Source organism: Carettochelys insculpta, chromosome 3 (genome assembly GCF_033958435.1).
Source record: "Carettochelys insculpta isolate YL-2023 chromosome 3, ASM3395843v1, whole genome shotgun sequence".
In the NCBI taxonomy this organism is placed as follows: Eukaryota; Metazoa; Chordata; order Testudines; family Carettochelyidae; genus Carettochelys; species Carettochelys insculpta.
In genome coordinates, this window is record NC_134139.1 from 104,991,835 (window position 1) to 105,005,451 (window position 13,617).

General features: G+C 38.4%; 1 protein-coding gene across 5 annotated transcripts in view; it reads left to right on the forward strand.

The window, feature by feature from the left end:
• The window catches only part of AHI1 (Abelson helper integration site 1), a 191,714-nt gene that overhangs the window by 10,115 nt on the left and 167,982 nt on the right, over positions 1–13,617 (forward strand). For 4 of the 5 annotated variants that reach the window (XR_012645037.1, XM_074990512.1, XM_074990515.1 and 1 more), the window contains exons 2-5: positions 2,417–2,486; positions 3,384–3,505; positions 10,031–10,644; positions 11,398–11,582. Coding sequence is in view for 4 of the 5 variants with exons in the window: in XM_074990512.1 (XP_074846613.1) it covers positions 2,477–2,486; positions 3,384–3,505; positions 10,031–10,644; positions 11,398–11,582 (931 nt within the window). In the remaining variant the exon portion in view is untranslated. Of the gene's footprint in view, positions 1–1,363; positions 1,403–2,416; positions 2,487–3,383; positions 3,506–10,030; positions 10,645–11,397; positions 11,583–13,617 lie in introns of those variants that run through there. The other variant, XM_074990514.1, reaches the window with a different exon arrangement.

Consider the following 13,617-nt stretch of genomic DNA (forward strand, 5'->3'; position numbering starts at 1 on the left):
TTAATGTGTTACTTCAGTTGTTCCTTTCCCCCACCCCACCTTTCCTTTTAAACTTGAGAGTGGAGTAACCACTTTCCTAGTCCTTGATCTCTTGAGAGGATAAAATCAGTCACTAAATGTATCCTTCTCTAGTCTCAAAAGAAAGAAGTAATTGATAAACTCCAGCGTATTATAATTTAATAATGTTTTGGTTTCTACCTTAAAATAGTAAATGTTTCCTATTTCTATCTGAGTATGAATTTGAATTGTCTTCAAAACAGTAGTATCCTATTAGACAAATGCTTTATACTGTCTTCTTGTGGACATGATTCTAACTTTAATAATTGATTTTTATGTCCTTTCTCGGGACATAATTATTTTTTAAAAATATCTTGCTTACATTTCTTTTAATTAGTATGACCATAGGGATACATAGTTTAACAATGACATTGAAGTAGTTTTGTTTCTGAGCTAGAAATGAGTGATATTTCTGTTAGAGGTAAAATATTGTTACTGGATGAGAAATGACAATTTCTCCAGCTGCATTTTTTGCAACAAAAGATGCTCTCCACAGCCCACCATATAAAGCTACTTCTGGTCATCCCTGTCAATTTCACACAGCTTTCAGAATGTGAAGAAGTTGGTATGATTCCCCTTCTAAAGACTGCCTTAGCAGCAAGAGGTAGAATTGGTATAACTAGATGTTAATGCATAGCATCTCTTTTTCTCTCTTCTTGGTTTCTAAATCTGTGCAAATAATGGAATATTGATTCGCTGCCAGTTCTGAAAAATAATAAAATATTACACTTTGGCTGTGTCTACATTACAAAAAAAAACTTCGAAGTTGAGTGACTACACACACCCTACTTCGAAGTAGGGCACTACTCCGTTCTTGGGAATGGAATAAGGACTTTGAAGTTGGGCTCCCTTACTTCAGAGTTAGCTTAGAAGTAAGGGAAAATGTGTGTAAACTCTCTGCTGGCTACTTCAAAGTAGTGCCTAACTTGTAAGTTAACTTCAAAGTTAGATCCCAGTGTAGACACACCCTTTGGGTGAAATTGAATTTTTTTTTTTTAAATTTTCGTGTATGAAAAATCCAACTTCATGTCTGTGTGATTTTAAGTATTTTATTTTTATTAATAAATAAAATTAAATAATGAAATGAAAATTTGAGTTAAAAAACATAATTTAGAAAATGTTAAAACAAAATATTTTTCACACTTTTTTATAATTGTTTCAATAAAATTATTAGTGGAATCAGTACAAATTTGTAAAGTGTTTTTGCATATTTTGTGGTGTGTGGGGAGGTTCACCATATCCTATTTAGTACATTATGACAGTTTAGTACCTGTTGAACCTTTGTAATCTGGCGCCTTCAGGACCTGAGCAGTGCCAAATGAGAGAATTTTCCAAACCATGGGAGGTCAGTATTGTCTAGCACAGTGGTTCCCAGCTTGGGGTCTCTCAGGGTATTGCAGGGCATCCTTGAAAAAAATAAAAGATAAATAAAAATTGTCATTGCAAATAAGTTTTAAATAAATTGCGAAGTTATAATCAGTTATTTTAAATTAAATATCTTCCCATAATATTATTAATTGCTGTCTGAAAGTCTATTGTTGTTTCCTTTTTCATTTAATGACATGTACATAGTGGCTAGAATTGGCTTTGATGGGGATCTGTGAATGGTTTGTGGGAAGGGAAATTGGGGGTCCTTACTAGTGAGAAAGTTGGGAACCATTGGTATAGCAGCATTACTAATACTTCCACTGCTTTCTGGGCTCTTAGAAGACATTTAAGGATATATTACAGCTCAACAACAGTACAGAACACTGACAGCCAGGACTGGTGGCCATAAACAAACTTTATGGGACCGTGGGAAACCTGTCAACACCCATGATAAGTGGTCATTCAGTTAACTAAAATCATGCCAGATTATGGATGTTGCTAGATGAGGGAGTTCCAGAATAGGTTCAACATGTAATTGCAAAATGTTATTCTTGTCATATCTACTTAAGTGTCTGTTAGAACTAATACACCTCACATATTGTAAGAAGGAATATAGGACCCAATTCTATGATCTTTACTCCACCAAATCTACCATTGATGTCATTTGGAGTTATGTCTGTGAGGGGACATTGTGCAAGATTGACTCTTAATTGTTGGGTTTTTTTAAAGTGGATATGTAAAATCTTTCTTTAGAGCTGGCCATAAATTAAGGGGAAATGGAATGTATTCTATTTTGCATAGCCATGTTTATATCTTGAGAAATACTTCTTTTAGTGCTCCATATAAATTGAATTGCATTTTAGTTTTATTCAGATCAGCATTTTTTAGTCTCAATATTAATCCAGACTTTTAAGAATAAATTTATAGTATAAATTCTATAATTTAGCTTTGTTAATTAAAATATTCTGAATGTTGGTATGTGTTTTACCAGAATGCTGAACCTTGAGAAGGAAAGGTGATGTGTTGAGCCACTCTTCATCTAGGACTAAAAATGCCACCGGGTAAGAACGTCTGTATTTTTCATTTCCAACATACATTTTAATCTTTGAACTGGATATAAATGTTCAGTAATTCCATCTGTTGATCCTTTGTGTTGCCTTGGTTTAATTCTTGGTCGGTGCTTATATAGCTGCTCTCGCACAGGCTCAAATTTGTTACCTCTGAAGCTTAGTGTGGGCCCCTCTACATCTTGAGTTAAAGGCCAGCTGGATCTCAGCCCAGACTGTAGTGGACACTTATTCTTTCTCTGTAAAGTGTCTAGGTACCACTACATAGGACAGTTAACCACACACAGATGTGTGTGGCTTATGTACTTCCCCCTACCTGAGGAAGCACATCCCAAGCTTCAGAGACCCAGTTGAAATCCTGAACAAGCCCCCACTTGTAACTGTCCACAGGCAGACTCAAACCTGGGACCTCTGAAGCTTCATGCAGGTGCCTTTGCAGTTTGAGCTAAAGGCCAGCTGACTGTGAACTCAAGCTGTAGAGGACACTTATTCTTTCTCTGTGAAGGGGTCTGGGCACGCTACATGAGACAGTTAGCCACACGTAGGTGTGTGGGTTACACTTACAGTCAGTGTTTTTATGTTTTATGAACTTTGGTATGTATCATTTGTAAGAATTATAAAATTTATAGTTAATGATAATCACAGTATTTGAGAATGTTGTCACATACCATAGGTAAAAGATTCTACATGTATTGCTGCTCTGAGTTAGTCTTCATTGGTTGTATAATAAACTTTTCTCAGCTAAGTCTCATGAGGTAAAGTAAGTCTTGATTTATATAACTTACCCAAGGTGAAAATGCTGCCCTTTGCTTCTACAAGAGTGATCAAATGCTGTTGTAATGAACCTAATTATTTGAGCTGATTAATTTTATTTTAACTTTTTATTACCAGTGGAGAGTGAGGCAAAGGCAAAAACCAAGGTTCGCTTTGAAGAAATATTTAGGAGTCATTCTGGGGTAACAGACACAAAGAAACTAAAGAAGCACAAATTTCAGTCTCATGAGAATATTGTGGTGAGTTTGACATCATGAGAACACTGATTCTTGTTGTCTTGCTGGAAAAAAATCCCATGTCTCTTAGCAAAGGAAGTATATTTCATTCCTTTCCACAGAAAAGGAGATTCTGTATGCTTCAGAAAGCACTATAAAAAGAAAACCTGGTGTTTGCTTCCTAATAGATGCCTTTCAGTTTTAATGCATGACCTTTATTCATTATGTCCATGCTGATCAAGGAGAGTAAACCACAGTAGCTTAAAATGTACAGTGACTTTGAGATATTAGTAATATAATTCAATGTTAATGTTAAAGGGTACCAGCTGATGTGCCCATATTAAAATTGTGTCAGCCTATTTTTATCCATGACGTTTTGCAGAATTTTGGAGGTCATCCTTCAAGCTTTCCAAATGCACATTAAATTCAAGAGGAGTGTCATATGAAGGGCTTGCAAGGTCATTTTCACAGTATTGCTAGTAGTTAGCTCTTAGAGGAAATAGCTTGTCTGTGAATTTTAGAATGCTTATAAGTTGTCTAGTTGGTAACCAAAATGTCAACTTTATTGAATTTTCCAAAGCTACTATCACGAACATAAGACTATGCGCACAAAATTAAATCAAACTGTAACTCTCTCTCCTCTTTCCCACTCATTTTTCTGTTTCTGAACATTACTGAACATGACTCTTCTCCCACCCTTCATGTTGTTACCTCACATCCACCTAACTCCTCCTTCCTCTCTTGATTTTGATTCATGGCTCCCTCTGCTTACAATGCTCTCTTTTCCTGCATTCATTCATGGTGACTTTTAGAATGTCTCTCTTCTCCTTATAGTGTCCCTCCTTCATTCGTGGTGACTTCAGCTTCCATGTTAGTGACCCATCTGACCCCTTAAGCTCAGTGTATTCAACATTTTTTCATTTACAGACCTAAAAAAAATTCAAACAGAAATCTTCGACTTAATATGTGGATCCCCCAGGGTTAATACCACTGTTCTGTAATAGTGACAACCTTTCATGTACCCTGAGTGTCCATAGGATGCAGGTTGCAAATCACATGCTCTCACCTTTTCATTCAACTTGGAATCCTGGTCAGCACTCCCTCTCACCAAAATGGCCACTCACTTGACTTGGACTTCACCAGCTACTGCTCTCATTTATCTTTCTATTGGTCTGTTCCCCATCCAGATTGTACAACTTAATTCAGGCCACTGGTACATATGCATAATGATATATCATCTTTAATGGCATGATCACATGTTATCTTTTTCAACAGGACCACTGCTTCATTCAATGCCCCAGATGGATGGATGCAGTTGGTGGCTAGTCAGTATTTTGTTTCATCCCCAGTATTTTGTTTGGTCTCAAGCCTTATGGCATACCTTTCAGAGCCTATTCTGTGTACAGTTTTATTAATTTCCTCATGGGCCTCTTTTGGTATTTATTCCCATGGAATCAGAGTGTTTCACAAATATTAATTCATTTATTTTCAAAATACCCCTGTGAGGTAAGTTATCCTTATTTTAGAGATGGAGAGCAGAGCACAGATGAAAATCAGGTGTGTCCACTAATTTTGGGTGATCAACTGGAGTACATCAACCAGTAAGGTCCAGGGACTGATTTTTTTCACAGTTCTTTCCATTTTCTAGAGTACAGATCCCACTGACTTCAGTTGTAGCCCCAGAAGTCCAAAGCTGATCACTGAAAAAATTAGAAACACACAAATGACTTGCCCCAGGAACTCTAGCAGAGACAGGAATAAAATAGTCTTAACCAGCGTGGCAACTGAGTGCTTTAACAATGACACTATCATTTTATCACAGGTAGAACCTCTCTAGTCTAGCAGTGTCTGGTCTGGCAACATCTGTGGTCCAGCATTATTGTAGTTAACTAGATGCTTGCTTGTCAAGGTTTTGGCCAAGTTTCCTGTGGTCCCTTAAAATTTGTTTACAGCCATCTGTCTCTTTCTGTGTTCCATGCTGCTGTTTAACTTTAATTTACCCCTAAATGTCTTCTAAGGACCAGCAAGCTGTGGAAGTGCTGGTAATACTGTTAAGCGTAGTCATAGTTTTGCATGCTTTGTCTACTTATTTCCTTGTACCAATACAGTAAAATTGTGTAACAACACTAACACTTCATTATGAAGAGAGATGGTAATCTCTGGGAATGTATAGCACAGGGGTCTGCAACCAAAATATTGAGAAGAGCCACTTTTTCAAATTGTTACAAAATGAATACTTCAAGAGCTGCAATGCAAGTGAATACAAGACAGTACTTAATAAATAATGTCAAACCATACTTTTTATAATCCCTGTTTTAAGAATTGCACACACAATGATTTGTCCCAATTAGAAAGTTTGTTACTTTAACCCCTGGATTGGAGCGCAAATGAGGAAGGGAAAACAGTGAACCTGGGGATAGGCTGTTAAGCAGGAAGGAGCAATGTTCACATCAACCCTCCACACCCCTCCCTCCCATTCTCAGGCTGTACCCCCATATTACACCTAAACACGCCACTGTCTCCAGGCTTACCCACCTCAGTCCCCAAATGTGCCCCCCTTCCCAAAGCTTGAGCCCCCCATTCCCAGGCTTAACCCCTCACATCCCCAAGCCCACCTCACCCCCATCCCCAGGATAAACCCACCTCAGCCCCAAACTGGCCCCCAGAACTAACCGTGTGTGGCACTGGCTGGGGAGCCTACACCTGGCAGCCACATGTGCCCAGGGGAATGAAGGCTGTTGGAGGGTTCCACTGGCAGGGATGAGTAGAGCCACACCCACTGGAGGGGTGTGGTCACTCAGATAGCAGGGCAAGCGAGGGGCTCTCTGTGGCTCACTGTCCTGCCACCACTGAAATAATGGAAAAAAATCCAGTTGGATTAAAGGCCCGATCCCTCTCACCATCCTGCCGGCTGTTAACCAATTAAATTTAGTTCTACTGTTTCAGTGGCGGCAGGGCAGGGAGCTGCAGAGGAGTCAGTGGTGTCAGTGTCTGGCACCGCAAATGACTGCTTAAAGATCGGAGCTTAAAGAAGCTCCGGAGCCACAGGTTGCTGACCCTTGATATAGGGTGTACAAGTACAGTTATACATTTGTAAGCAGCATTCCAAGTCTTGTTCCATTTGTTTGCCTGAGTGAAATTAAAATAAAGAGGCCCTCTCACTACAATATTGACGTCCTAAGGTCTCCAGGGTGCTGGACTAGAGAGCTTCAACATGTACATATGTTCCAACTGATACAACAAATGAAGCAAGGGGTTCTATGGATAAAAATTTCCTTCACTGAATAACCCTGTTCCATCCCCAAAGCATAATCCTGTCTGCTCAGTGAATGAGGCAGTTGTTCTGTCAGAAGAGTAGTATGTGATTATGTAATAAAAGTTGTAATGCGGACACACTACTGGCATGAATTAAGGTTCTACAAGCAGGAAACTGTCTGAGGAGCTAAGGTCTGAGCCTTGCTACAGGCAGCTTTTTTGTGCCACTGATAGAACGTGTTAATATTCCTGATGTGCCAGTTTTTGCAGGGCAGGGTTTGATATAGTTAGGAGGAGCTTCGGTTTCGCTAAGTAGTGGCTAAATATAGGTGGTCAAAGGGTTTTTTTTTTTAATTCAAATTTGGACTGTATCCAAGTGTGGCTGCTGAAAGTGATGAACAATACAGTTTACAAAAAATGTTATGTTCCATTCAGACTGTGTGATTTTTAAGATTTCCTTGATGGAACATTTCTCACATATAGAAATTCTTTCAGAAAATCACAGATACATAAATGATGAATTCTAAATTATTTTCTAAAAGTAAAGTGCTTTCTCTGCCATAAAGAAGAAATAAAGGCCTGCCAAAGACAGAAGAATGATGAAATCTTAACTGTGGTGTCACTATTCAGCCCCTGTAACTATTTGCCTGTTAAATAGATTCATTCATTGTACCCCATGGGTTGTATGTAATTTGGTGCATTTGTAGCCACTGTAAAAATATCTTTCCTTTCTTTCCTTTATCTGTCATTCTTACATTACCTGTATGTAATTTACCACATCCTTTTAAGTTGTTGGTTTTTATATGTAAAGGATGTTATTGGATTACCCATGCAGGAAGAACTTAAATTCATATGAGAATGAGTATTTTCATAATGAAAGATTGCATAGTTTTAAGTACTCTCTGGCTATGTCTACACTTGTCCCCTTCTTCAAAGGGGGCATGGTAATCAGCGTGATGGGAGATTACTAAAGAAGTGCTGCGATGTATATGCAGCACTTCATTAGGCAAATTCTCCCCTACAGCAACTTCGAAGTGCCAGACTTCAAAGTTCCAGCATGCCATGTGGTTGTGGGCATTTCAAAGTGCCCACGCTACTTCAGAGTGCTTTTACGTCTCAAAATTGTGGGGAGTAAAGGCACTTCAAAGTAGTGAGGGCACTTTGAAGTGCCCACGGCTATACGGCATGCCAGAACTTTGAAGTTGCCGTGGGGGAGAATTTTCCTAATGAAGTGCTGCACATACATTGCAGCACTTCATTAGTAATCTCCCATCACCCTGATTACCATGCCCCCTTCGAAGAAGGGGTAAGTGTAGACATAACCTCTATGTAGCTAAAATACAGACACCTACTGAAAAGGTATGTAAATATAAGTTGGCCTTAGTTTTTCTGCTGCTCTAAGTGAGCATCATTGCATACAGTCCCATTCCCTGCTCTTCCATTCTTTTACATAGCACTTTTAACATAATTATTTAAATTAATATTTTTAGCATGAAATGTCTATTGAGTAATACATTTTCTACATTATCTGTGGGTTTTTGCTTCTCTTTCCTTTCACTTTATTTATTAATTCTATCTTGGTGATTTTTTTCCTCCTGCTGTCTGTTATCTCTGTAAATTATTCTTGTAGTCTGAACAATAATGCTTTCTCTCTCAACACTTCCCTTCTTTCTTCAACATTTCCAGAGGCATTTCTTCCTCCTTTTGTAATCTTTTTCTCCCATCTTCCAGCATCAGTTGTGGGTGAAAGAGACTTAGTCCTCCTTATCTCAGTGGTAAAATGGAAAGTTTGGCAGACAAGATAGCTGAAGTGAAACTTGTAACAGAGGCAGATCATTGACAGTTAGGGAATAATCAACTTTCCTTGATTAGCTACATGAAAAGTTAGCCAATCCTCCTTCTACTCTACTCTTCAGAGATGGGTTTCTAGGACATAGTGTACACTGGCAACTTACAGTGCAGTAAATCAGCTTCCAGCGGTGTAAATTCCAAAGGCACTCAGTGTTCACAAACTCCATTTGTCCAGCACTGTCTATGCAAAACACCCCTATAAGAGGCATTTAGTCTTCTGTGCCAGCCTGCACTGCTGAGGTGCTGATGTAAACATTTAAATTTCTTTCTGAGTAGTTACTTCTTCACTGCTATGATACCTGACTAAAGTTCTTCATTTTGTTTTTGTTTGGGGTTTGTATGTTTTTGTAGGTGCATAAAAACTATTATTATTTGGTTTCTGTGATCTATGGTTACCATGTTTGATCTTTCAAAAAAGAGAGCACCCTGGAGAGGGAGTGTATGTATATCAGTGTCTACCAATTCATGCTGTATATATCCGACAACACATTAATGCAATGTGAGTTGGTGGTTACTGATACAAATATGCACTGTCTCAGAGATGTCCCCTTTCTTATATGGTAACCCAACTGTCATCTCAAAACATTTAAGAAACACTGATCTAGACAGAGAAGGTGATTATTTAAATTTCTATATAAAATGTGCTTATGTATTTTAAAAAGACACACAAAACAAAACCCCAAGAACCCAGAAAAGAAATACAAAAATTATAAGATTACTTAAAAGGACTCCATTGATCTAAAATTGTTTTGTCTTAGATTTTTTATCAAGTAACACTTGTGATAGGGGTTCTCAAGGTTTGTGTAACAGTGTCAAGGATGACTTGGCCACTGTGCCTTTAGCTGGATAGAAAGAGATTCCCAAGACTGTCCTGCTATTAAACATAGGATAATGGCCAAAAAAAACCAACCCCATAATTTTATAAGTGCTGTCATCTTAAAATTTGTCAGTTCTTAAATTTTATCAAATCTGTCTTTTGAAATGTGGTTTCCTTGCCAAACTGTGGCACATTGTTCATGATGAAAATGAGTCTAGACAAGCAGTGGCACCTCTAACATTAATATTTGTATCTATTTGATAAATGTTTTGTTCCTAAATTTCATTTTTGCGAATCTTTCAAAGTATATTACATTGGCATATCATTATGGATTATTCGTGTTCACAGAGGTAGTTCTTATTTTTACATGTGATAAATATACAACTGCGGTATTGGTTTAAAAAGAAATTTTGAAGTACAAATATAAACACTCCAAGTACAATTGTTTTTAAGTATGAATAATTTACTTTTGTTCCATCTGCTGCTCATGAGGTTAAAGACAGTGATTAGATGGATAATTTCATTTTATATTTCATTAGTGTAAACTGATAATATACTAAACTATTGTTATTATTGTAACATTGCATAGGATTTGTACTTAAAATTATTTTGTGTTTTATTTTTAGCTTGACACTTTTAGAAATAATCTTGATCTAGCTAAAGAAAGTGGAAATGATGAGGTGATTATAAATAACACTTTTAATCCTGAGGAAGAGAGCCCCCGGTTTACAAAAAACAAACTGAGAGAGAGAGCCTCACTTGCAGAAAAAATAAACAATGATGTTGTTAGTGGAGAGGAACACAAGCAACCAAGGTCTAACAAGAAAAAAAAGAAAGCAGTGTTACAAGAAAAATATAATGAGGAGGAAAAGGTATATGAAAATAAATTGGAGAGTTTTGAAAAACAGATTACTGATTTTCCTGAGAAGAAAACAAAAAGCAAATCACAGGCAGATACATCTTGTGAAAAAGGTGACAGCAAGATAAAAAGTACCTTGAATGAAGCAAGAGATGTAACTGAGTTACAAGAGGAAGAACAGCTGATTCAAGCCTATGAGCTGCAAATGGCTGAAGATGAGGCAAATGCAATTAAGGAGAAAATAAGAAAAAAGCTTAAAGAACAGATGTCTGAATTCTCTTCCACTGTTCAAAGCCAAAAAGTTGTATTGAACAATGAAGTGGACAAAAAGAAGAAGAAGAAGAAGAAAGAAGTGCCAGTTGTAGCTGAAGCTGACACTAGGTACTATGGTAAATTGTAATTAATGCATGTGTACACTTAAACAAAATGTTTGATTTTTTGTTTTTTTTCAAGATGGGGCAAGAGTCCTGTAATAGAGCTGCAAGAATATTTTCTTAACTGTGAGCTAGCCAGGTGCTTTTATGTTGTGGGGAGGGAACATACACAAAAGAAAAACCCCTTCCACCACAGTATCTAAAAAATGTGACCAGGATCCCGACTAATTTGTAGGAATTCACAAAATTGGATGAAATTTTTGTTTTTAATATTGCAGTACTGAATTTAATTTCCGGTTATTCACTGTCAACCCCTCTCCTTGACTGTGGCCTTTTGCTCAAGCCTGATTAAAATCAGTCATTAAGAAATATGGTCTCAAATCAAAACTACTGATCAACTCGGCTAACAGAATGCGTTGTTCTTTAGTATATTTTATTTCATGTGAACTATGGATCTGATCCTGCAAATATCTTGTTTAAATTTATGCATATGAGCATAAATTATCTACATGAAAACATTTTAGGAGGTATGGCTTAGGGTAATAAAATGGAGTGAGAAATTAAGGACAGACCATTCATGAATGTGTCATAATTACTACTGTAATAGCTAAGCAAGCCAAGATATATTTTGGTAGGATTTTGAAGATGGAGAGCTAATGAATCCAAGAAACAGGAAGTGGCTGTTTCAGAAGTTGTGTTTTAATGGATTAACAAGGAAAATATTGCATACTTGATGACAGTGATGTATGTTACATTATAGTGTGATGTCCCTTGCTGAACTGCGGCATAACCCAGCAGATGATAATACCAAGCAAGAGGAGTCATCAGGAAGACTGCTTGCATCATACTTTAAAGATGACATGAACACAGAGGAACACAAGGAGGGGGAATATGTGGAGAAACTGAAACCTAAAATAAAGAAAGCAAAAAAGAAATCCAAAAAAGGTTTGTGTACTCAAAATATTAGAGTTTTTCGTACTGGAAGACTTTGCTGCTGGTAAGAGATGCTTGCTCCTGTCTCTGAAAATTAATGTTAACTGAGAATTAATGTTGCATGGCAGTATGTTGTCTTGTTACTAAGTATAACATTAAGCATGACTGAAATGTTTGAAACCCAGGAAATGCACAGTTAAGTTCAAGCAGCCTTAACTCTGCACTCTTAGCAATTCCCAGTATGTTCCATTAACACTTGTACTTCTACTCTGCCACCCCCACAGTTGCTGAAATGTATATGCTCTTCTCCTCCATACTTTCTCACCCACAGGGTTTTATCTAAACCCCGTCCCTGATCGGTTATCTGCGTTGCCCCCTCTAAACCCCATCTCCACTGTACCAAGGTCGTCTCAATGCAAGCATGGAGTGCGTCTCCCTGACGTCTTCACTCCCCGGTTTACAAATGTCTTTGTTGCTGTTGTTTTCCTTCTCCTTAATTCGACTCATATTCCATGCTTGGAGTAAAGGACACCTATGTTACAGTGGAATATCGTTGTGACACAGGGGAGCTTGGTTGCACTGGCAAAAATAAATCCAGGGAGGTTGCAGTACAGACAAGTTGGAAGCAGGAAGGTTGGTGTACATTGTCAGACCTAACCACATCAACCACACCGTCAGAGGCTCATTCACCTGCTCATCTACTATGTAATATGTGCCGTTGTGTGCAAGCAATGCCTCTCTACCATATACATTGGCCAATCTGGACAGTCTCTATGTAAAAGAATAAATGGACACAAATCAGGTATCAAGAATGGTAACACACAAAAACCTGTAGGAGAACACTTCAGTCTCCCTGGACACTCAGTAACAGATTTAAAAATAGCCATCCTGCAACAACAAAATAAATTTCTAAAACAGACTCTAAAGGGAAACTGCAGAGCTACAATTCACCATCAATAAAGGATTGAGCAGAGACTGGGAGTGGCTGGCCATCTACAAAGCAGTTTCTCCTCTCGTGATGTTCACACCTTCACATTAGCTGCTCATGAACTAAGGCCTTCATCTTGATTGGAACTCCCTCCTTTTCGTAAGCCTGTATAAGTAGACCAATGGAATCTCCACTACCTTGTATCTGACAAAGCGGGTGTTTGCCCACGAAAGCTTATGCTCCAAAATATCAGTCTATAAGGTGGCACAGGATTTCTCATTGTTTTTATTGGCAGGACTGAGAGGAGCAATGGGGTTGGGTGCACTGGCAGAGCAGAGAGATGCAGAGGGGTTGAGTTCTGGGGGCCTGACAGCTAAGGCCATTTGGAAGGGCTTGGGATGCACTGCCGGAGCAGGGGGTGGGGAAGGGTTCCATACCAGCTACCTGATTTCCCAGCTTCTCTTGCCTCCTTGACCATCCATCACCATGACCCCTTTTCCCTTGCTACAGCCCTAAACCCAAACACCAAAGCTCTCCTCCTGTCCCTCCCTTGCACTCCTCCATCGTATCATTCCCCTCGGTTCCCAAAAAGCATTCACAATTATAGCGACTTCCAGCCCCTCAGTCTAAAACTCTGTCTTAAGTAGGGTTTGGATGAATTCATCTTCATTTATTTTAACGAAAGTTCATAACCCCAGGTCTCAGTGAGGTCTGTGGTTTTTCCAGTCATATTTGTCTCTCAGTTTTAACAGTTCAAGGCAGCAAAAGAAAACCAGTTTCTTAGGAGGGCCTGTAACTCAGGAGCCTCTCTGTCAAATGACCTCAAATGTGGTCTCTGATGCTACCCTGCACCTTGTAAAGCATAGTAAATTTAAAAATAATCTGATGAGCTGTTCAGATATTAGAGCATTTACAAGAATTGTGCTTCAGATCATGTACAATGATGGGTCTAGAAGCCCTTTAGCCGTTATCAGTATTGGTGCACGTGCAGTGTGAAAATGTACATATTTTTATTTTTACATACTCTTCTCTGTTTCCCCCAAAGATATGGTGAGTGCCTTGCACTTCCTTGGGTCAAATTAACAGACTGAGACCATTTTGACCTGCATTATATCAGTA